The sequence below is a fragment of the Ovis canadensis genome, chromosome 15, assembly GCF_042477335.2.
Source record: "Ovis canadensis isolate MfBH-ARS-UI-01 breed Bighorn chromosome 15, ARS-UI_OviCan_v2, whole genome shotgun sequence".
NCBI classification, from domain to species: Eukaryota; Metazoa; Chordata; class Mammalia; order Artiodactyla; family Bovidae; genus Ovis; species Ovis canadensis.
Genome location: NC_091259.1, coordinates 22,235,294 through 22,261,227, shown reverse-complemented (window position 1 = coordinate 22,261,227; position 25,934 = coordinate 22,235,294). Strand labels below are relative to the sequence as shown.

Below are 25,934 nucleotides of genomic sequence, written 5' to 3'. Positions count from 1 at the left end.
AATTACCAAATACAGTCAATCCTGTTTCATTTTTATTGCCATCCATCTCCCTCCCTCTATTGTTCTGAATCAAATACCAAACATGTCATTTCACTGTATTTTAGTAGGTATCTTAAACATAGCTGCAATAAAGCCTAACAAGTAAACATAATTCCTTACTGTTATTAAATAACCAGTCAGTATTCAAATTTCCAATTGTGTCATAAATGTTAGAAACTTTTTTCTTTTTTTGTTTCTTTAAGAACTAAAGATCAGGTCCACCCATTGTGATTGGTTGATGCCCTCTTAATGCCTCTCACCTTGTATGTTTCCCCTTCAACTTCCCCCCATCAGTTTATTTCTCCTTAAAAGTTACTGAAGAAATAATTGTGCCAGTACCATCCCTTTGGTGTCATTCAACAATATATGTTGTTCTCTTCCCTGTAAATTGGTAGATGCTCGATCAGATTTAAGTTTGATTCTTTTTGGCAAAATAACTCTATGGGCAGTAGTATGCGCCTCCCTCAGAAAGCATGTGATGCAAAGAAAGCATCTCTGTGTATTTTAAGCAGCTCATCAATAGCATGACCAATGTTTATTATCTTCATTAATTCTTTGGAAGGTGCAAAATGATACTGCAATTCCATCATTCCCTTTTCACTCATTAAGTGGAACTTGTTTTTTGGGTTTTTGTTTTTAAGAAAAAGGGTCCCTCATTTACTGTTTGCATACCCAGTGGTATGGGAGTTTGTATGGGAACTGTAGGAAATACTGAATTACTGTTTATCTACAACTTTTCAAAATGATGAGCTAGCTTGCTAGCATCCTCCAATGGTGAGCAATTGGTGCTTAAGTTATTGTACGGTGTGTTTGTCTCTTCATTTAGTCTCATTTGGATTTTTGTGTTTTAAACATACTCAGTGTTTCCACCCACTACAGGTATTATTTCCTATATCAATGTTCAAATTGTGCTACCTTCTGCCTGGCTCATGAGTCTTTTGAGAGTCCACTAAATTGTCCTTGATAGTTTCCTTGCTATCTGACCTGACAAGACTTGTAGGCTCATTTTACACTTTCCCTACTGAATACATCTATTTCTTCTTAAAGTAACTTGAGTTTATGCTGATAATTCTAATTAAAAACAGGATTATATTAACTTCCATTTATATTTCCTTTCTCTTTAGCCAGGAATCCTAGTCCTAAACAATGAAGAATAACGGAATTAGAGAATCACATAATTATTCTCTTGACTTATTCCACAATGTTTTAATCCCACACAATAATCTCAGAATGCTGACGCTGTCACCAACAATAGGACTGTCAAGAGCCTAAGATGATTCTGGAGTTCTTTTTTTACTTTAGGATACGCCTACTAGGGAGGTACAAAGTACTGCATTTATAGCAATTATTATAGTTATCTGCTGGCAGCAACTGGCTATACATTTGGGTACATTTGTTTCATTTATGTTTTATTGTTTTATAACTTTGTAAAAATACTTAAATGACTCCAAAGTCAAATCAACAAAACATGGTATAATCAAAGAATTCTAGCTTCCGACATTGTATTGTCCCTTCCAGCCTATTCCTATACCCGTCCCTTGCTGATAACCATTTTTTAAAAATCATGGTTAAACCTTTGGTTTTAAAAACAGATAAGCAGATATTTGTATAAGAGTGTGTGTGCGCGCATGTGTAGAGCCCTATCCTTAAATAGTAACCTGCTTTTAACATACTTCCCTCTAGTTTGCTTCTCTCAATTAACAATTGAGAGAAACTGCTTCTAGAGATATAGCTATTTTTATAGCTACATCATATGTATATATATAATGTATATAGTATGTTCATTACATGGACATACTATAGTTTTTAAGCAATCTCTTAAACATATATATATATAATTATATATTATATATTCAAAAACATATATGTGTGTTTGAGATAGATTTTTAGAAATTGGATCGCCAAGTCAAAGCACAATTGCAAATGTAATTTTGATAGTTATTGAAATATACTTCCATAGTGACTGTTTTACAATGACAAATAGGAATGCAGGAGAGTACTTCCCCAACACTTTTTCAACAAATATTTTGTTAGATTTGGAATATTGCAAACCTATTCCCAGGTGGCAAAATGGCTAAGAAGCTGCCTGCCAATGCAGGAGATGCAAGAGATGCAGGAGATGCAAAAGATGCAAGTTTGATCCCTGGGTGGAGAAGACCCCTTGCAGAAGGAAATGGCAACCTACTCCAGTATTCTTGCCTGGAGAATCCCATGGACAAAGGAGTCTGGTGGGCTACAGTCCATGGGGTCGCTAAAATCAGATATGACTGAGGGACTGAACAGACATACACAGAAAAACCTACAGGTAAGAAATGGTGACTCCATAAACTTCTGACCAGCTATCAAACCCGGGCCCCCTGCATTGGGAACATGGAGTCTTAGCCATTGGCCACCAAGGAAGTCCCTCCATGTACTTTTTTCATTTTTCCTACTATAAGTGAGGTTGAGTATCTTTTCACAAGGTGAAGAACCCTGTGCATTTTTCCTATGAACTATTCATTTCTCTAGCCTCGTTTTCGATAGAGTTGTGGGTCTCGTCTCTATTTTGGAAACAAGTCAATCATTTTAGTCAAAATCGTTTTCATACTATGTTTCTTGAAAAGTGGTGACTAGCACTACATATTCCAAATACAACCCTATTACATTAAACATGAGAGAAGAAACACTGGGCTTGAATCATCTACCATTTCCTTGTCAGTTAAAAAAAGTCTGTGCCTTATATGTCAAGTCATTGCTGAGAATGGAGATTTTCTCTGCCCATAAGCTTGTTGCATCCAATTGACTTTCCTCCCTATCCTCAACTTAACTCTGATATGACTACACATTTCTCCCTAAAACTGATTTTTAACTGTTGCAAACTGGCTAGTTACAAATCACTTAAACCAAGCGACCTCAAATGCTTTTTAGAAAATGTCAGGACACTAATAAAAGTCAATACTTAAGTCATTTGCCCTTGCCTGCTCCGTTTCTTTGGCTATATAATAAAGCAGTTGGAAAAAAATGATTCTGGTCTTGTATCTCTTCCTTCTATGGAGACTCTACCCAAATTGCTTTTAAAATGCATCTCCAAAACCTTTTCCAAATTTATTCTCCAATTCTCAACATGGCTTCCACTCAATGTCCCTGAAACCTTCTCATTCTTTTTTTTTAAACTGCTCATTCTTAAGGTGTGGGCTCTGCATCAGAGGAATCAGGCTCACCTGAGTCTGAAATGTCTGTCTGGGGCCCCATCCCAGAGGTATGGACTCAAGAATCGGGCTGAGCCCCACCACCCCATCCCTGACTGACACATGCTCAGGATCGAGAAAACAATGATATAGACTAACCTTGCCCAGGGTTCTGGGAATGCTCGTGCTGAAAGCTGTTAGCTTCTATTGCCTTTTTTAATACTGAAGTTGTAGGTATTTTTTCATGTATATTATCTCCCCAACTAGGCTATAAATTCTGGAGAAGTGAATGGTTACCCACTTCAGTATTCTTGACTGGAGAATCAGACAAAGGAGCCTGGGGGGCTACAGCCCATAGGGTCGCAGTCAGACACGACTGAGCGACTCACACACACACACAGGCTATAAATTAATAAGTCATAATCTTCAACTCTTATTCTATCATAACTCTCATTCTATCATCTAGCATGGTTCTAGTCAAGTTCCAGCACTTGCAAAGGCTTTATTACATATAGCTTAATGCATCTATTGTTGCTTTGAAATAGCACAAAATTGACAATTTTTTCAGAAAAGTATTTCCCAAAAGCAGTCTTAACAGGTAGGAAAATTACATTTGGCCTGCATCAATGCTCTCAAATCTATTGTTTTAGAGCCTTGTACTGGGAAAACTGTGGAAGTTTATGGCAGCCTCAATACTGTTGCCTCGAGTAGTCCAAGTCCTAAACCCTAGAACATATAAACAACTATGTTCCCTTACATGATAAAAGGGAGTTATGGATGTAGTTAAAGACTTGAGACAGGGAGACTGTCCTGATCATCCATGAGCTCCCGACAACATCCTCATCCTTGTAAGGTCCTAAGAAGCAGGAGGAGACACTATGACCAACAGATCTATGACCACAGAGGCAGAGACTTAAAGATACTATAATTTGAGTGTGAAGATGGAGCAAGTGGCAAAGAACTACAGAATGTAAGGAATGCACCCCAGAAGCTGGAAGAGGCAAGGAGACAGTTACTCCCTAGAGCCTCATGAAGGAAGCAGTTCTGCCCACACGTTGACTTCACCCCCATCAGACTGATTTGGGGCTTCTGACCTCCAGAACTGTAAGAGAACTGATTTGTGCTGTTTTAAGCCCACTAAATCTATGGCAAGATGTTACTGCAGCAACAAGAAACCAATACAAAGTTTTTGATGAGTTTTTATTGTGAAATATTGGATTTAGAAAAAAGTACAAAATGTCAACGGTCAGATGTGTACAGGTACAGTATTTCAATAGTCTATACATGTGAACAGCTTAACAGGTTCACTGCAGAATGCATATTTAGACCAATACAATCTAAAAAGGACTGCAATATTCACAGGCTATTAATACATAAATAACTGGAGCCAAAATGACCCTCACTGGTAAATGCTAATCAACAGCTGAAAGCAGCCTAAAAAAGCACAATATACGGCACACCATAGTATCTCCTTACAGGTCCACATTGAGAGGATATTAGGTCATTAGGTCAATACACTACAGATCCAGGTACTGGGACTCATTACTAATTTATACAATTGCAAAATAATTAAGTTATAAAACCAGGTCGTGGAATAAAGAGAGGCATTTAATTAGGACTAAATACTGTGAAGCCCCTAAAATGTTTTAGCTTCTGAATTTACAAAGCTTAATTATTTAGACTGATTTCAATTTTTAATCGCTTACCTACAAAAAAGGGTAAGGGGCACCTTTCTTTTGTAGCAGCTCCAACAAGGTGTAAGAACTATTACACAGTTTATTTTAAAACCACAATGACCACTGTGGATTGACAAATGGCTATGAATCCAGAATACAAACAGTATAAATTTTAAAGAAAGGTAATGACTGTATTACGAATTTAGCAAATCCTGAAAACGTTAAAATCTGTGTTAGGAAGGCATTAGCTATCATTGTTGAGAGTATTAAATTTAGGAAATTTATTGCATGAGATCTCATAAAAACAAACTGGTTTAATTTTTCCAAGGCTGACTGATTCAATATTTTACTATCACTTGAAAATTACCCTAGATTGTATGTTTTCAAACTGGATAAAAAATTATTTGAAATCAGTTTAAAATGAAACTTTAGGAACAATCTACTGAAACATGAATTATGTTAAAACAATTAATACAATCATCCTGTGTTCTGAGGAAAGAGGACATGACATTCTTAGAAACCAATCTTCAAAACTGATAAATTTAATAACAATTTACTAAAAACAAATTTATCCTTGCCCATAAATTCCTAAGAGGAGACTTTCTACTCTGTACAGTATACCTGGCAATGTTTGATACTTTAAAAATGAACTGAAAAGTCTGAATTGGCATTTACTAAGTAGGAGATCAATTCTATTACAGGCTGAAAACCACTGGATCAGAATGCAATTAGTCAGTAATTTCTCCTAACCTATCCCACCCTACCCTTAACCTTTTATAGACAATTTTAAAGACTCTGATATAATTTTCTTATAAATAGTGCCTGAATCTTACAGTAGATTCCAATTTATTCAAAGATAATCACAGAATGATTTAAAAGATATTTAAATTTTCCAGATTTGCTTTAAACTTACAATTTAAGTATGGTATACATAAATATTAACTTAGATAACCACATATTATAGAGAAAGCAGATATATGGACCATTGAAGAAAAAATTTTTTAATTTTAATAAAAGAAAATAAAACATGTAACTCACAAAATATGAACATGAAGCCATATGACACAAAAAATAAAATTATTCTACCCATAACTGATTTAAAATTAAATCTTTTGGGAACTATTTTAACATAATTCAATGAATTCAATGACCAACAGTTTCCCATACCACACAAAAACAAACCACGAAGTCATCTCAAGTCTAATGCATTGTCAGTTCTTAATGCAATCTCAAACATTTTACTAGCAACTTTTCCTTCTGAAATAGGCTTCTGTACATATGCATTTATATACAAACATTTATTAAACATGATTTTAAAACAAACAGTATGTACAAAAGATCAGCATTCCTATAAATAAAAACATTAGGTGGCAAAAAGGCACTTGTAAGTAAAAATCTACAGTAGTTTTTACAAAACAAACACATTTTACCTTGGATACTGTACAATAAACATTAATTCCTATACCAATAATGAAAATACTAGTTTACTAACTAATGTTAACAATGTAACTTTTAAAAACATATTTACATATACTCTGAAGTTCATTTAATAAAAGCACCATGATTCTCTATTTCATGTTGATGAAAAGTATAAACACAATTACCAAAAAACCAGTGTTCACAATTTTTCTTGTTCAAAAGTTTTTGTATTTCTGAATTGAAAACTATTTATATGAAATTAGCATAGTGTAAAACAAAAAACAAACAAAAAGCCCTGCTGTTCTGACTTCTGAAAACCATACCTACTCTATTATTGCATGTTGCATTTTATAAAGGGCACTAGTCATGCACTCCTTTACAACTGTTTAATACTATTGCTGGCAAAAAAGTTCCTGGATATCAAATAATTAAAAAGTTACTTCAAACCAGTTGAAGTTTCATTTGAATGTTTTACAACTTAAAAAATGCTGTATATCAATTACAAAAGTGAATAGGAAACACGCCAATTCATTTGGTGTGCAAAAATATTTTTTCACTACACAGAATTTAAGGGCTTCACAGAATTTTTTTCAAATTTTACATTTGCAGCAGAAACACTTAACAAATAAGCATTTTCTCAAGGGGATGTTAATATACTTCCACTTTTGTCAAACTTTTTACCCTTTGACAATGCTGCAACCTGTTTGAGTAGCTCTCTGTTTTTGGCCTGTGGGAGACAAAAACATTTACCATTAAAAATATTTCAAATATTAAGTCAAGCTGAAGAATACACACTATCAGAATGAAAGAGGTGATATATTTAGGCTCATCTCTTTGATATGTAGAAGGAAAACTTTAGATTGGTTTGTCAGCCCCCTTTATAAATGTTTATATTAATGTGATTGTTGTCCAAAGATTCAACTGGTTACAAAAAGCAACTTAAAGTAAATCCATTTAAAAGAGGGTCAAGTTTTTAAATACGGGGAAAATATTTCAGCTTTATTGTAAAAAAACATGAAGCAGAAGCTATGAATATAAGTATTATTTTATAATGAATGAGATCAAATAATTCCAGTGGTAATTTGAGAGGACCATTTCCAGAACAACTACAAAGACCTTCATTTTGATGTGTATACCTGTTTATAAAACATGCACAAGAGGTCCTTTTTGCAAAAATATACAGACTTTATTGCTTTGCCAAACAGACTGCTCTGTGAACGATACTTAAATAATTTTTTTTGAAGCACCCATCAGAACCACATCTTTCTGGTCTTTTTTTGGTTGTTCCTTTTAATTGCCATACAGTTAATCTGGTATTAGCTTTGATATAATTTGAGCAGTTATACATCATCACTGTGGCTTATGTTTGAAAATCATTTTCCTTTACAAGTCTCAAGATTTTTCTATTATCTAGACTTTTTTAACCTCAGTGTTTTATCTTAATTTTAGCCTTTGTATGGCAAGGTAACACTGCCTTCTCAGTTTACAATCTTACAATACAAACCTGTCTCAGGCTTTGTACTCAGCATCTCCCTCACCCTTCTCCAATCAATTCTCCCTAATTAATACCCATGACAACCCCCAAAATGCAAATAACCTAGCTATCTTACATTTGCAAGTCAAATCATTTTTTAATGTTCGACTGCATGATTAACAGCATTTCTCTATTCCATGATTATTAAATAATTAAGGTTATAATTAGGAGTTTCGGTTTCAAATTCAATTTCAGAAAACCATAAAGGATCTAAAAGGATTTTTATTTTCCCTTTAGAACTAGCTTGAGAAACTCAGAGGACAAATCAATGAGAATGCCTGGCAGTTAGTGAAAGTCAAATACACACACTCATTATCAATTGGTGTAACACTCAGTTGACCATCCTAGTAAATACGGTAGTCATAAATTGTTTTCTTTTCATTGTTAGCTACATATATTACTTAATTTATAATAGACTCACTGGCTAAAACAAGGAATCTAAAGAAACAAATTTTAAAATAGAAACTAATGAAGGGCATAAAAAAAGGAAATGTTTGCAAAGTCGCTCCAAAGAGATCTCCGTCAGATCTATAAGCTACATTATGTAGAAGTGTTTACAATGACATAACAAATCATTAAAAAGTTAACTTTTAAACTACCTTTTCTCATCATGATTAAAAAATAAAATATCAATGAGTTCATAATTATCATATTCTAAGTATGAAATACAAGAACTCAAATGTTAGATATTACAAGGGTGGGGGAGAAGAGGGAGAGGATGAGATAAATGGAAAGCAGCATGGAGGCACATACACTGACGTATGTAAACACGCAGTCAGTGGGAATTTGCTGTTATGACTCGGGGAACTCAACCTGGGGCCCTGTGATAGTCTAGAGGGGTGGGGATGGCGGCAGGTGGAAGGGAGTTCAAGAGGGCAGGGACATATGTACACCTGTGGTTAATTTATGTTGATGACAGACATCAAACCAATATTAGAAAGCAATAATCAATCAGTTAAAAATAAATATTAAAAAAAACATTAGGTATTGAAAGAAGTTTTTCCTTTTAATTCTTTAGCAGCGAATTTTCAATCTGCATGTATTATTTAGTATCCTAATCACATCATTAAATTTGCTGATAAAACTATGTAAGAAAAAAGCCTTTAAGAAAAATCAACGGTCAGTTGCTAAAAGGAGACAAGTCTAAATCCTATTCTGATACAATTAAAATACATTTTATAATAATATTTAATTATATGCATTAAAAATGTTTTATCCTAGTATTTATTACGCACCATGCAAAAATCAATTATTTAAGAACTCTTAAGCAAGTTGAAAATGTTTAGAAATGCTGGCCTAAAGGAAAGAATATGTGGATTAAGAATCACAGATCCTTCTCTGATTCCTGGTTCTGCCATTTATCTGCTATGTAATTGGAAATTTATTTTCTCATATGTAAAACAGAACTCAAACCATCTACCTCAACAGGGGTTGAAAGAACTAATGAAATATACAAAACACAGCCTAACACAGTGGCTGGTATACAGCAGGCATTCAAATGTTAGTTCTCTTTTCCTTTTTATCACCTTATCCCCTAAATGAAGGTGTATTTTTTATTAGGTATTCCTGATATTTCAGACAATCTGGTTATAATTTGGTTGGTTGGGTTTTGTTAAGGGGTTTGTTCTTTCTGGACAGTTTCTTTCTTGTGTTACTCAGTGATTTTTCAGGTTTGATAATTTCAAATGTTTTGAGAGCTATTAGAACATGATAAATTTTCTGCTTCAGTGTTCAGTTTCTTATCACAAAAAGATGAGAAAAACAGTTCACTGTATTTACTCAGGTAGAGAACCTTACTAGTACATGGCTGCTAAGGGGAATGGGGTTAAAAGAGGTTACTTAACTGTGACAGAAGGTCACCAATAATAACACAAACAGGGAAGTGGTCTAACAGCAAGAATGAACACAAAACCTGAGTAGCCTGAGGTGGGAGGCAGTGCAGAACAGGAGAAAGTATAGTTAAATCTGAGTTAGAAGATGTAGGTTTCTATGCCACTTCTGACTATGTTTCCAGTTTCATGTGTAAAATGAGGACACTACATAACTCAAAGTTACAATAAGGTGCAAATAAGACCACCTATGTAAAATTATGTTGAAAATGTACACTTCCATGTAATTATTAGTTATTATTCTATTATATGAAATTTCAGCTATCAACCAAGAAGAGGTGGGCTAAGGATATCTAAACAGACTAAAATGTCAAAGTCCCCTGCGCTCACAACTACAAAATGAAACAACGAACTGCTCTTCTGAACAGTGAGACGTACTAAGGTTTATAAAATTTAAGTACTGCTCACAGGTTTTTTGCTGTATCATTCTGAATTTATTCATGTTTTGGCTACATCAAACTAGAGATCACCATGCAGATTTTATTTCTAGTAATCACTCAGCACTAATAACCGAATGAGTAAAACAAAATAGAACTACTATCTGCTGGTGGATGAGAAATGATAATGTACAAGAAGCCTAGTATATAAAAAGGGCAAATCTCTCAGAAAAGAGGGCTGATGGGTATTTCCATAAAGCACCACTCATTCGGCAAACTATCCGAATGTCTACTATGTGTCAGGTTCTACTCAAGTTTCTCTTCACAGTTCTTTGTAACAGTAAGATCAGCATTAGGACTAGACAACCTCTACCTTGAATTTCAGCAAGTTCCTAAATCCACTTTACAATCTTACTCAATGTAAGCTATGTTTAAAGAATGAAGAACACAAAACCAAAAGATAGGAAGAGCAAATATCCCCTGGTGTTACAATGTCAAAAGAAGGTAGGGCAGTATTAATTCCTTCCTTCCCAAGCTGCACTCTCCCAACTAATGGACCAAAGTCTGTGTGCTGCCATCTTCTATGCTTTTAAGACAACAAATGTCAGAATGTATAAACTGACAGAACATGTAATTAACTTAGTGCGTCTGATTTCTAAATTCATGAGACCACGGTGAAAAAAGGCTTGAAGGGGTAACCTGTGTCTATGTTGGATGCTCTCCATCTCTGTGTGCAGACCTCAGACACCACCCTCTTTGTCACTATGGTGACTCCTGACATCACCATTCAGTTGTTCTATATACAGAAACCCTACTGAGTACACCCTGCAGTACTTGGAGGCTGGCTTGTACAGGATCCCTCCTGTGGATACTGAGAGCCCTATTTGCTGCTGCTGCTGAGTCGTTTCAGTCGTGTCCAACTCTTTGCAACCCCATCAACTGTAGCCCGCCAGGCTCCTCTGTCCATGGGGATTCTCCAGGCAAGAATACTGGAATGGAATACCATTCCCTGCTCTAGGGGATCTTCCCTACACAGGGATCAAACCCAGGTCTTCCACTTTGGAGGTGGATTCTTTACCGTCTGAGCCACCAGGGAAGCCCAGAGCTCTGCTTGGCACTTTGGAAATCATAGTCCAAAGGTTAAGGTACTCTTGGGCCTTGCATCTCTGCATGCAGCATGAATTTCTTTCACTTGAGGTCCCTGAAAATTGGTTGTGTACCTCTACTTCTCCCCCAACTATCTGGGAGGAAACAGAAGAATAGCTACACAGTGTACTAAACTTAATTTTCACCTTAGTTTCATGAATCTGAAAACTCCATCTAAATTTCAGGCAAAAGTTTTCAGATTTAATCTACTGAATCCCCTGTATCAAGTGATTTCAATCAACTACTTTTAATGGGAGCAGAATTAAAAACTATTATAAACTCAAAATCAAAGCTGAAAGTGCTCTGGATATGCATAAAGTAGGGATACCAATATGACTCTTAAGAGAAGGAATACTATTAACCAAGTTTAGCCATCCTTGCCTAACAGTTTACATGAATTATCTCATTTACCTGGAGTTGTTCCACTGTTTCTTTGTGAGCTTTTTCCATACTGTTCATCTTTGTTCTCAAGTTTGACTCTTGGTACTGAAAATCCGCCTTAAGCTCAGTTAACTGAAAGGTTAAAAAATATATAGATATATAAATATCCATACATATGCATATATACAACCTGATGAACACACATCATTTTAAATATTTTTCACAGTAAACTCACAATTCATTATAAAATGGAGAATGTTAACAGATTCCTGCGTTTTGTAATTATCTAGAATTTCTGTTTTGTGAAATGAATTCTATCTAATTTACTAGCTTAACACTAATATTAAGATAATATTGAAACATCAGTAAAATTTTGAGAAGTTGCTGTTTTTGTTTCTTTTTAAGGCAGTTTCACTGGACACAGAATTTGGCAACTGGTATGCCAACAGGAAAGCTTAGTGGTTAATGTTCTGGAAAATGCTTTGGTTAAAACATACTTTGTATATAAAAACAAAGTAAACTGTACAACTGGTTTCAGGTTAAAATAATCTTCCAATGATAGAAGAAAAAAGGTTCACATTGGACAAGTATGAAAAACAGAGAAACAGTTGTATCAACTGAAAGCTATATTGCTTTTCCTTTAAACTTTATGTCCAGAACTCCATATCTGATACCTCCTAAGTTCTGAGGTAAAAATGGAGAACAAAACACAGAAATACAACTAACATGGAATGAGAAAGGAAAGAGGGTTACTTTAAAATTTGCACTTAGACAACTTTAAAAAGTTAAGTGATTTGAGAAAGACAGCTACTACATGATAATTTTTCTTCATAACTATAGATGGCCTAAAGATATAAAATTTCATGACTTCACACTAAAAAATAAATTGGTATTACATAATTTCAATAAAAGAACCAGGTAGAAGAAAGCTGTTGGTCATTTTAATTTATTGATTGATTTTTATTATTTTTTTAAATTGGAATATAGTTGCTTTTCACTGCTCTGTCAGCTTCTGCTGTACAACAAAGTAAATCAGCCTTACATATATGTATATCCCCTCTTTTTCGGATTTCCTTCCCATTTAGGGCACCACAAAGCACCAAGTAGACATCCCTGTGCTACAGGTTCCCGTTAGTCATCTACTTTACAGATAGCAGCGCAGTACAGTCGCGTCAATCCCACTCCCACCCTTCCCCTTTGTATCCATGTTTGTTCGTTACGTCTGCATACCTACTTCTGCTTTGCAAATAAGACCATCTTTACCACTCTTGTAGATTCTACATGCTTCTGGTTTTTTTTAAACGGTTTTCATTATGTAAGTTTTAAAAGTTTGCAGGTTCTTTTCTGTAACTACCTACCCAGTAATCACTAAACAAAGTACACCAAAAAGAGAAAAAGGAAGTCACAGTGTCTTATATTCTGATTTTCTGAATTAAAGCTCTCGCTTTTGTCAAATTCAAAGAATAACTGAATTCTGTTTTCTATATTACAGAGGAATTCCTGTGCTGAAACACCAGTTCACTACAGATAAACTATGATATTCTCATCTCTATATCATAAGTTGCCTCCATATTATTAAATTTCTGAAAAATAAGAACATGTCTCTTTTCTTATTATTCTATCTTTTTATCCTTCTGATCTAGTATGTGGCTGGCTGCAGAAGTCACTGAATGAAGTGAACTAAATTCAAGAAAATAACATGACTGTCTTATATTGTAAGAACAAGGTGTAAATATGTAGCTATTTTAGGCTTACAATTATTTTCCTCAAAATACTGCGAATTTCCATGCCCGTCAGTGTTTAAGAAAAAAGGAACACTAACAAAAACAGAAAACTTTTACCTAAATGCACTAATAGACTAGTCATGCTAGAAAAAGAAAATAAAATCTAAGGAAGCCAAAATTCCACAATTCATTACTACTTGGTTTTGGAATCACTGCTATTTTATAGTAAACTTACCATTTTATTCAACTTTTATCTAGGTTAGTACAGATAGACCTGTCTTTGTGTAACAGAAATTTCTCTAAAATTTTGAGTGTAAAACAAATTTTCATTAAAACTAACCGAAAATATTCTATTACTAAGCAAAAAGAACCATACGACACTCATAATTTTGCTACTTTTATGTCAATTCTAAATTTCATATATTGAATTTGCTTAAAGTAAGGTACAAATGTATTAAAATAAATTTAAATCTGTTAACCGTCAAGGTGAGGGAAAATGTAATGTAAAAGTTACATTTTTTTTTTTACATGAATGTCAGAAGTACAAGCCAACTTAGATTCAAGCATTACCGTGGATACTCAGAGACAGCTATACTCATAATTATGTCGTTTGTAATTTTAAGAAGAGTATTTTTAATGTTTTCCTATTGCAATAATGTTTGAAGTAGGTCAAACTAGATAGTCCAGGACCATAAAACAAGTACAGATATATAGGTTCTACCCTCAAAAATGACCAGACCCCAGTAATAGCTGCTATGAGCACTTATACAAGGACTTCACATTTTCATTTCATTACAATCATCCCATGAGACAGTGTTAATACTCTCACTTTTAAGATGGGAAAATTGAGGCCCAAAGAGGTAAAATTCAGCTCAAGTGCAGAGAAATATTACAACTTTTTACTAAACAGACTATGTATTTGATTATTCCTCTTGATCTAATGTATAAAGTTCTAATAAGCAGACTTACTTTCCACTTTATATATAGCTAATCACTATCACATAGGAAATTCCCATAGCATTAATTTTCAGTTATTTGATCCTGATTGAAATAGACAATTGGTATATAAAAGACTGCATTCAATTCAATTACTTTCTTTTATCCAAAGAATTGACACAATATTCACTTATATCTCATTTTTAAATTAAGACATTAGACCTAACTTTAGATTTCTGGCTTAGTGAAACTAATATCCAGAAATTATCAGAATTTTATAGCCCTCAACTAATTCTGAGAACTAAAATTCTGAAATACTGTTTTTATGTATCATCATTAGATGGCTTAGGTTCCAATTTGCACCTCTGTGTCTTGTAAGAATCATGCACAACACACATTACCAAGTTATTAAAGAAAGTCTAGTAAAATTTGCAGCTATCAAGCAACAGTCAAGATGTAAATCTTACCAGGCTTCAGTGAACCATGTACTTACCTTTTTATCTTTTTCTAAAATGGTCTGGTCTCTCTGCTGTAAGAGACGTTTAAGTGACATCACTTCTTCTTTCAGTTGACTTATAAGGACAAAATTGTCTGTTCCCCCACTATCTGCTGACTGATTTATAGAGCTACTAAAAAGAAAAAAGTAAAACACAGTTAAATGAAGTAGAAGGAAAATTAGCAGGTGTTCAAATTGCATAAATTAGACAATTCCACAAACATCCTTAAGGCTAATGCAAAAAAATATGTACCTGACAGAAATGGATGCAACTGGCAAATTACCTTACTAATGGCACACATTACATACACCTGCAGAAATATAATTCAGTATTAGCTTTTAGGGGGTCAATACTTCTAGTGTAAAGCAATAGGCAGCCAATTTGTACAGTAACATCAGCAAACTTTTGGCTAATGAACTAAAACAAAGTCACTCTCATAATACTTTAAATCTAAAAACATTTTCCAAGCAGGTCAAGCTCAAATACCACAATTAGTTTTGTGTTTCACTGAAGAATAATTAAGATACAGAGAATTCAGACTTTTTTTTCAAAACCCAAATTTATGCCCCAAATAGAATAACATAGTTCAGTGCCACTTTCTTATTACTAAAATTAAGTTAAAAATTTTAACTGATTATGTTTACTCTTCGAGGTGACTCAAAGAAGTCAATGTAGAAGATACCTGTTTCTATTCTTTTACCTAGTAATAACTGGCAACCAGCCATAATTGTTCGACTAAGTTGAATTTTCACAGCACTAAAGGAATTAATTTTTACCTATCTCCATTAGATGGCTTAGATTCCAATTTGGGCTTTTTCTTTGGAGTTTCATTCTGAATTGCTGCAGAGGATTTATGGCTGAAACCAAACATTAACAAAAATAATTAGAGTAAAAAGGGAAGAGGCACCAAAGGAAATTTATTTTTCTTCCCCTAAAACATTACTGAACATCAATTTTTTAAAAGCCTAAGTAACAAAGTTAAGGAAATGTCACATTTTTAAAAATACATGTCAAACTATTTCAGGAAATATATTAACATATTTACCTCTGTTTCCACAGTCCCTGTTCTTGTTCTGGACTCAGATTGCTGATTCTGAAAAAGACACAAATGACATCTAATAACAACATTTAAAACATCAACATTTTAACAGCATTCTTCCCAACGGAATCAAATGATATATGTTTATACTCTTGATCAATGAAAGGGATATTCAACTAAGTTTTCAGACTAAGCTAATATATATTGAATAAATCACATTTTAATAAAATAAATTCTAATCAAATGACTACTGGCCATCTTGTTTTAGAAAAGTACAATGACAGGGACTGAATTTTCTTTTTAATTAGGATTTTTATAATTCAATATCATATTAAGGGTTAGGGTATATGAGCATGAAAATTAACATAATAGGGTTCTATGATGATAAAGTCTGAAAATCATCCTACTTAGGCTACCCTTACTATTTCAGACAGAAGATATTTTATCTTAAAGTTAAGGCCTTCCTAATAATCCTACATGGAGATGAACTGGAGTAACTCAGGTAGCTCAGAATAGTGTGTCAGGCTAAACCAGGAAATATCTGAATTTCCTTCTTTCTTTCCTAGTTTTCCTAAGAATCCTCTCCTCCAAAGTCTCCAGTTTTTCATTAGGCTGTACTCTACAGCAGTCAAGCTGCAAATATTGGGAAATCGCATAGAAACAAGTGATTTTACTTTTCCTTATAATTACTGCTGCCGTTTAGTCACTAAGTCATGTCCGACTTTCACGACTCCATGGACTAACCTGCCATGCTCCTCTGTCATTGGGATTTCTCAGGCAAGAATACTGGAATGTGTTGCCATTTCCTTCTCCAGGGGATCTTCCTAACTCAGGGATCGAACTTGCAGTCTCCTGCTTGGCAGGCGGATGGATTCTTTACCATTTAGCCACCTGGTAAGCCCCTTGTAATTACTACTACAGTACTACTTCTTTTGCATTATGCCACAATGCTAATAACCACTTAATAATTCACTATGAAATGTCCATACCTTTCTCCTGTATTTTCACATTAGCCAATCCTTCACTAACCTCTAGTTTATTCATTCAACACGTGCAAAGCATCTCCTATGTATGTATCAGACACCACGCAAAATGCTGCCTCTTGAACAATGTGGGGCTTTGGGGGCACTGATCCTCCAAGCAGTTGAAAATCTTTGCACAGTCAGTCCTCCATTTAGGAGGTTCTGCATCTAGACTCCTTCACCCACAGATCATGAACTATAGTAAATGTTTAGTAAAACAAAACAAAATCTGAGTATGTAAGTGGACCTAAGCAGTTTAAACTTGTTGTTCAAGGGTCCACTTGGACCTTATACAATGTAAGAGGTGTTAGATGACCTGGGCTGTGCGACCTTTTGCAACTTACTGAGAATCCCTGAGCCTCGGTTACCTCATCTGCAAAATGGATATAATGCATAGCTTGTAGGGAATATGAGGGTTAAATGAGTTATGTATGCAAAATATTTAGTACAGTGCTACATACACATAGAAATATGTACATGCGTTTGTGTGTGTGTATATAAAATTTATTGCTGTTGTAGGTGTAGAAGTTTTTTAACCGTGTTCTTAAGTGAAAGTGAAAGTGAAGTCGCTCAGTCGTGTCCGACTCTTTGCGACCCCATGGACTGTAGCCTACCAGGCTCCTCTGTCCATGGGATTTTCCAGACAATAGTACTGGAGTGAATTGCCATTTCCTTCTCCAGGGGATCTTCCCAACCCAGGGATTGAAGCCAGGTCTCCCGCATTGTAGACAGACGCTTTACCGTCTGAGCCACCAGGGAAGTCCTGTTCTTAAGAATCAGCTATAAATAAATAAGCCGGGGAAACAACAGCTGAAATTCTATCAACCTGAGCTATTTTCTACTTGTGGTGGGCAACAGCAACCCTACTGAGGAATTCAGTTGCCATTTTCTCTTACAAATTTCATTAAAAGCACTGGCAAGTCATATGCATTGGCAAAGTCCAGACCTTGAAATGAGAAAAATCACAATAGTGACTTAATAGAAACACTTGCAATCTCAGCTTTCTGAGGTGGGCTTTTCTGGTATCCATATCAACCTGAGTTTCTTTCTTCCTCCAACCCCCATCAATTTATATCACAATATGTAAACTGTCTGTACTCATCCTCATCCACTGATTTCGGATATGACTCCACCGACTGGTTGCCTACTCATCACATACAAAATATTTACATTTCTTAAATAATCAAAAGGAAAATTAAAAAATCAATCCATTCTTTTTCCCTTTACTTTTGAAACCTGTCATTCTTTCAAAAGATTAAGTTACTGTGACAATGTTAGATCTTAATAAACACAATGTGCGTGTGTCCTTTCACCTCATGCTAGAACAAATTCATCTGTAAAGGACAAGGAAAAGAGATATTTCAGCTGAGTCTGAGAAACAGGTCTGCCAGTTACCATCACGGTAGTTATTTTTTCATAATTTTCCCTAAACCAAGAAGTGAAAATAAGGAAGATTTATATTCCTTTGCTCCTTGTAATTCTCCGATACAGAGATCAGAACATTTCTTCAAAGTAGCCAGGTTAGAAAGCACTATGTAATCTACCCCGTTATGTTCAGAAAGCACTACAGCACAGTGACAAATGAAAAATGGCTAGAGAAGCAAACAGTATCAGTGCCTCAATGAAACCGCATAATCTAATACATGTGCTTGCCTAAAGTTTAGAGTCAAATGTTGTCTATTAGACAGACCTATAAAATACAAACATATCATCCGTGTTCCTAAATATGGCAGACATCAGTTTTCTGCACATGAAGCCATGTTTTAACTACCTAGAACTTGAAAAACATTCAGAGAAATTTGAGAAAATATAATAAATTCTCCTGAGTGTGTATCATGTCCCTTTTTTCTCCACTTTAATTTCTATTTTAATAGTCTTGATTTTCCATGAAGACTAAAGCCACACTTAAAAAAAAAAAACCTTTACACACATTAAGGGTTACTATATTACTACTATTTAACTTTTCTTCCCAAGACAATTTAAAAATCAAGTAGCTGATATTTGAATACAGTTCCTGTTTTTAAAAACAGCAAAGTACCACTAGTCAGATTTTTGTCTCACATTTTGGGAATCTTCAATGTTTAGAATGCTTCTATCACAGTCACAAATGATAGTGTTACAATCTGTTCTCCAAAAATACAAAATACATTTCCCAGTCACTGGTTAAAATTTATTTTAACTAAAACAAGTTAATAGTAACTGCTGCTGCTGCTAAGTCGCTTCAGTCATGTCCAACTTTGTGCAACCCCACAGACAGCAGCCCACCAGGCTCCCCCGTCCCTGGGATTCTCCAAGCAAGAACACTGGAGAAGGTTGCCATTTCCTTCTCCAATGCATGAAAGTGCAAAGTAAGAGTGAAGTCGCTCAGTCATATCCGACTCTTTTCATGGACTGTAGCCTACCAGACCCCTCCGTCCATGGGATTTTCCAGGCAAGAGTGCTGAAGTGGGTTGCCATGTTCTTCTCCAAAAAGTAACTGAGGCAAATGTAATTTTTACAAGTAAAATCCTAATAATGCTTTGAATATTGAGGTTTTTGATATCATGAATCAATGAAGTATTAACTGTGTACTTGTATTTTGACTTCATTACATGATAACTTTATTCTGTAATTCCCGAAATATCTGATCTTCACATTTATGGTAAACAACTTAACACACTCACTATGTGTAATTCTGCATGCTGAATAAAGTGAGGAAATAGCCCTAGACACTCAAGAGGCTTACCATATACTAAACTAGTACACAGCTAGCATTTACAAAAAGTTAAACACCAAAATCAGGTATTAAAATGCCACAGAGGACTTTGGAAAACATGCTTTCAAAGTACTTACTTATGATGGCTACTGCTGTGACGATGGTGGTGGTGATGGTGGTGGTGGTGGTGTTTTGCATGATGCTGGTCTTTCTCAGTAAGAGATGAAGATGATGAATTTGAATGTGAAGATCCAAGGCTCTTCCTTTGTTCTTTTGTCTTCTGTAAAACTCTCTTGTATGATAAAGTACAAAGCCAGCATAATAACTTCCCATCAACCTTTTAAAAGACAATACTTACATATTAGATTAAATGTACCTGTAACTGGCTGTAAGTGAAACCAGGTGAAGATAAGCTGTTAAACTTGACTCTCTCTCTTGCGCACACAGTTTTGCAAAATGGAAGTAAAATTAGACTTTTTCAATCTTGGGAAAACACTTGTTTAGAGGCTCACAAAATGGCAAAGGATGATATATGGACATCCATTAGTTTGATGAATTTGAATTTATAGAGAGAAATTTGTTTTCTTATTACTGGCAAATAAACATAAATTGATGACAGATATATTTCAAAGAAACCTTATCTAAGCACTAACCTGAATTCTTAAATCACTGTTATTACTAAGAAGACAAAGTATCTACCATGACAGCGAAACTGTTAACTTTCAGAAAAAAGGAGCGATTGAATGACACACAGAACCAATTTTCATTTGCAAATTCACCACCTACAAGCTAAAAACTGTCACCCCTAAATCAACTTGCAGCACTTTTGTGATCATTCACCCACATGCATCTCTCTTTAGTCACTACGTCGTGTCCAACTCTCGTGACCCCATGGACTGTACAGCCTGCCAGGCTCCTCTGTCCATGGGACTCTCCAGGCAAGAATACTGGAGTGGAAACCCACATGCACAGAGCAGCTCAAAATTTGTGTAGCTGGACTGCAAATGTTCCCAGATGAGGTTGAACAAGGTGATGTTCTGCTGCCTTTTTTCAGCTCTCACATTATAAACAAGTATCCTTTTCACAGTCTACTTAGTATTTTTTATTGTTTTATTTTTATTCTACTTTATTTTTTTTTACTGTTTTTATTGGTGATTTCACTGTTAACACTGTCCCCAAGTGTAATGCTAAAGTAATATAGTGTTCCTAAGCACTAGGTAGCTGTGTACCTTACGTGGAAAACTGTTGTTCAGTTGCTAAGTCGTGTCCGACACTTTTGTGACCCGTGAACTGTAGCCCACCAGGCTCCTCTGTCTGTGGGATTTCCTAGGCAAGAATACTGGAGTGCGTTGCAATTTTCTCCTCCAGGGGATCTTCCCAACCCAGGGATCGAACCCATGTCTCCTGCATTGGTATGTATATTGTTTTTTCACTGAGCCACTCGGGAAGCCCTTACGTGGAAAACAGCTATGTTAGGTAAGATTCAATCAGGCAGTTATAGTGCTGTTTGCTATTGAGTTCAATGTAATCAATCAACAATGTATATTAAGTAAGGTGTCTTTAAACAGAGACATATACAAAACAGGATTAGATATTAACTGACTCTACCAGATTGTGACCAGAGGCAGGAACCTAATCCTGTATTGCCCTAAGAGTCACAGTTCAGTATTCACTAACTCAGTGTTCACAGCGAGTTCATAGAACAAAACTATGACAAACAATGGAAGTCCACTGTATGCGTATCAACGGGGAGGAAAGGAGATTTCTTTCCAAAATTATTAAGACTAAATCTATAAAAATCAGGTTTCTATCTTCTATTTGTTCACACAAGAATGCTGAAGGGACATGTTTTCCAACTAGGGTACATAGTTGCTGTAGAGGGACCTAGGAGAGCCCCTCCAAGTGACAGTCATCCTCCAAATCAATTGACACTGACAGACATCAGGAAGCCTGTGTGGATGCTTGGCAGCACAACGTCACACACATACACATACTTTTACTACAGGTAGAGGAAAAAAACAAAGATACAAAATATGAGCCTCAAATCAAAAGGCACATGACTAACTTAGAAACACATATATGTTGAAGCGTCATCAGGTTTTTTTCACACTAGCAACATCAAGCAACCAGCAAAAGGTTAAGTAGCTGAAAGGATTTAAAAGCAGTCAGCAGTTTTTTCCACACAAAATGTTGGATAGCCAAATAGTACAGAACAGCCATCACAGAATACTTTTTAAAGTACGTGTGCTGTGCTTAGTCACTCAGTTATGTTCGACTCTTTGCGACCCCATGGACTGTAGCCCGCCAGGCTCCTCTGTCCATGGGGATTCTCTAGGCAAGAACACTGGAGTGAGCTGACATGCCCTCCTCCAGGGGATCTTCGCAACCAGTGATGGAACCCAGGTCTCCAGCATTGCAGGCGGATTCTTTATCGTCTGAGCCACCAGGGAAGCCCAAGAATACTGGAGTGGGTAGCTTATCCCTTCTCCATGGGATCTTCCCGAACCAGGAAGCAAACCCGGGTCTCCTGCAACGCAGGTGGATTCTTTACCAGCTGAGCTACCAGGGAAGCCCCCTTTTGAAAATAGAGTAACCTTGATTGATCAAGATGAATCTACATATGATGCCAACAAGGAGAAAATGTACTGTTTGTGCACTATCATCTAACCACCTGCTTTCAGGGACTCAAAGAATACATCAAGCTTCAGTAATGTATTAATCATAAAAACTTCCAACTTGTTTGTGATGTATTTAATTTCCAGAAGACGTCATAACATAAATAAAACATACCTTTCTTCTTCCTTCCTCCTTCCGATCAAAAGCACATTGTTGTTTGCACTGCTCACAAGTCTGAGGTGGTCCATATTTTTTTTCTGAATTTGTGCAACGCTGACACTTTGTACCAATAAATGCCGCAATTATGTTACAGTACTGACAGGGCTTAGGCTGAAAAAAACAGACGTGTATTTTCTTTAACAGAAACATTTAAAAATACTAAAATTCTGGTGTATAACCTAATCTCAGTGCACAGGACATATTCCAGGAGTTAATTAAGGAAATGTCATAATGGGTGAAAAAATTTGTTAATTATGTTGCCCTATTATAATCAAAGACATTTACTTTATTCGTTTACTAACACTTATTTCTACACTCATGAAACTTTTTACTCTATTAAATAAATAACACCATGAGAAATGTATTTATGATTCGCACAGTATGTTATATAATACAAAAGCTACATGTAAAATAGTTCCAATCAAAGGAACACACTTAGAAAAGTTTCATATATCCATATTTGAGGGAAAGAATTTCTACTAATGTCCTGTTAGTTTAATTACGTTATCATTTATTCAGCATACATTTAACAGTTTTCATCATATAAGTACAGACGATGCAAGGAAGAGATGAGTTTTCAATTAAAGAATTTGGCACAAGCAAATTCAATTCAACTATAACAAACATACCTTGATTTTCTTTGATATTCAAGACAACCCAGATTTTAGAAAGCCTTAAAGCGAGCAATTTTACTAATCATGACTTTAATATACCAATAATGAGTGCAATATACATAAAAGAAAAGAATTATACTAGGATAACTTCTTGACTTTTGAGACTAAATTCCTGAACACTGTGCCATATACAAAAACTGTCAGAGATTCTAAGGAAGGGGGAAAATATAATTATGCAAATTATGACATGTAGGTTTTCTAAAATCAGGAGTTTGTTATATTTGACTCTTTAAAGAATAAGATCATAAACATCACACTGAAATTCAATATATAGAAACATGCACATAATATGACTGTTTTAAAATAGTCTTCCCAGTTGACCCTCCATAGAAAGTTTCTTTCCTGAAATATTTCGCTACTTTGAAACATTTACGAACACAGCAATATATTTTTTTAAAAGGTGAATCTTAGTGAAAACATTAACAGATCTGTGCCAGTAAGATAAAAATATAAGATACTTACAGTGCCAAATTGCTTCACATTTTGAGCACACTTCTTACAAATTGTATTAGTTTTGCTGAAAAAGAAATTGTATATAGATGATGAAACTTATGCAGCACAATGTTGAACTAAAGCAAGTAGTCAAAGTGTACTATCAGTAAGTGTACTATTTGCTTTAGTAGTACTTAAAACTTATTCTAACACAGAGCAATAATTTTTCAAAAATACCAACGAAAGATCTTTTCAGGGCTGTATATTATCTAAGTTTACTCCTCTTAATTAAATGTTTTTACATGTTTTTATTGCATATTTTAAATGGAAACAAACTCAAATTCTATCATTTCCTATTTAGTTCCAAAATCTTCACTTGCCACTATGTATGCACAGCATCAGTGCCTACATAACCTTCCACTGTTTGTTCTTCACTATTATGATGCTTATACCTACTTGTGAAGAAATTATTATTCTTCATTATTCTTTTCATAAGCTCTTCTATGGGTACTGAGGCTCTAACAGGAATCACTCCATTAAAAGATATGTGTTTTTCTTCCACTGGTGACAAGTTACTAGACTTTGCTATAGACCTTTCCTCAAGTCCATGTCAGTACTAATGTTCTACCTTTTTAAGTTTTTTTGATGTGGGCCATTTTTAAAGTCCTTACTTGGATTTTAAACAAACAAGGCATGTTGGATCTTAGCTCCTTCACCGGGGATGGAACTTGTACCCCCTGCACTGAAAGGCACTTAACCACCGAACTACAAAAGATGATCCTGTCATTTTTTTTTTCACATCTTAATAATAACAATTGATATTCGCACTTTTCATTAGCAAGGCTGTATATTTTCCTTGCAATATTTTTTATTTCCTCAGGTATAAAGTATAGCTGTAAAATACTAATTTTTGGTGAACATTCTCTCCCCGACTATGTAGAAACATGTATTAAGCGCTTACAACTAAAATTTGGAGAAACTAAATCATTTTATTTCAAAAAGCTTTAATATATATATGGGGTTACAAGCCTCAAGTATTCCTTACAGACAATACTTTGCCTTTAACAATCAAAAACTGTTCAATATACAAACCTCTCTTGTTGAAATTCTGATCTGCAGTAAGTACATTTTACAATAGGATGTGCAATCCGACATTCCTGTAATAAGACAATATATTAGTCAGTATCTATCTCGAAGTCCCAAATTTCACTTTTCTGGTGGAAAATTATTACTCAACCTAGTCAAATGCCTGAAATGTCAATAAAATCTGTCCCCCAACGAAGACAATTGAGTGATTTTATCAAATAAGTGTCCAATTACAGCATAATTCCTTAGGGAAGGCTTAGGTGTCTTTGTCTTTATTAGATGTGGGGGGTACTCAACAGATGAAAATTACAGAAAGCTGTCAGGGCCGACCCCAAGGACTGGTTAATGTGAAACTACTTGTTATTTTGCACCGTCGCTCACAGACAGCATCCCGGCTTTAATGGGATGGGAGGAGCTCCAAATCTTAGAGCATTCTGTTCCCAAGCCAGACGCTTCGCTTTCCCGGACAGGGAAGGAGGATGCCATCAGCTCTGCGGCTTCGGGTTCCTAGCAAGAAAGTGCAAACACCGTCCTCTGCCTCCCGGTGGAAGGAGAGGACAGACCAGACAGAAAACCGAGAGGAAAACGTCTCCACCCCGGGGTCTCTGCGGCATAGACAGGTGGCTGCCTCACGCAGCCCCACCCCGAGACCCCCTCAACGTTGCTGGGGCCCGGACCCTTCTCGGGCCGCCTGGAAGAGGGCAGGGCTCTGTCCTCCTCTCAGGGGCTTTCCCAGCGGATGCCCAGGTCCTCGGAGAACCGGGTCTCTGGGTGAGGAGGCGAGAACTCCAAACCCCCAAGACGCCAGCGAGGAGAGACAGAGAGAGGGGGTGGGGGGCTGCAGTGCCACACGGGCACCCAGCTCCCTCGGGCCACGGCCGAGGAAACCCCGCCCGCCCGCCACCCAGCGCCCACGGACCTTGCAGAGCTGCTGGCCCTGGGAGAGCTCCTCGAAGGGATAGCGCTGGGTGCACTTGGTGCAGGCGTACAGGGCCGAGGCCGCCATCCTGCTCCTCAGCCTCCTCCTCTACCGCCGCCCGCTCCGAGGCGGGGCCCCACGGGGAACTCGGGCGCCGCCGCCGCCGCCGCCGCCGCCCGGGCCGCGCGGGCTCCTCCTCCTCCCCCGCCCTCGGCCTCGCGCCCACCAGACCCTCGCCGCCAGAGCCCGAGGCCCCGCGGCCGCAGCCGTCTCCCTCCGCCTCCACTTCCGCCCCAGCCCACCCAGTGACGCCGTCCCAGCCGCTCCCGCTTAGGCCCCGAGAGCGGCGGAGGGAGACGAAGCGGGGAGTTTCGCTGCGGTTTAGCTGCGCGGCGGCAGATCCGCTTCCTCCTCGGCCTCCCCTTCCCCACCCCTGATTGGCTGAGG

General features: G+C 36.4%; 1 protein-coding gene across 2 annotated transcripts; it reads right to left on the bottom strand.

Moving 5' to 3' along the window:
* Window positions 1-4,392: 4,392 nt before the first annotated feature.
* Window positions 4,393-25,922, bottom strand: FAM76B (family with sequence similarity 76 member B). Of its 2 annotated transcripts, none has more exons than XM_069554925.1 (10): window positions 25,488-25,922; window positions 24,575-24,639; window positions 23,513-23,567; window positions 22,332-22,487; window positions 19,679-19,878; window positions 15,831-15,878; window positions 15,562-15,642; window positions 14,782-14,914; window positions 11,659-11,760; window positions 4,393-7,028 (listed from the first exon to the last, which is right to left on the bottom strand). In XM_069554925.1, the coding sequence occupies exons 1-10, from the start codon at window positions 25,572-25,574 to the stop codon at window positions 6,939-6,941; spliced, it is 1,017 nt and encodes a 338-aa protein (XP_069411026.1). In that variant the 5' UTR covers window positions 25,575-25,922; the 3' UTR covers window positions 4,393-6,938. The 2 variants fall into 2 exon arrangements, with proteins under 2 accessions (XP_069411026.1, XP_069411025.1); XM_069554924.1 differs by having other exon boundaries at window positions 14,782-14,917; window positions 25,488-25,916.
* Window positions 25,923-25,934: the final 12 nt, after the last annotated feature.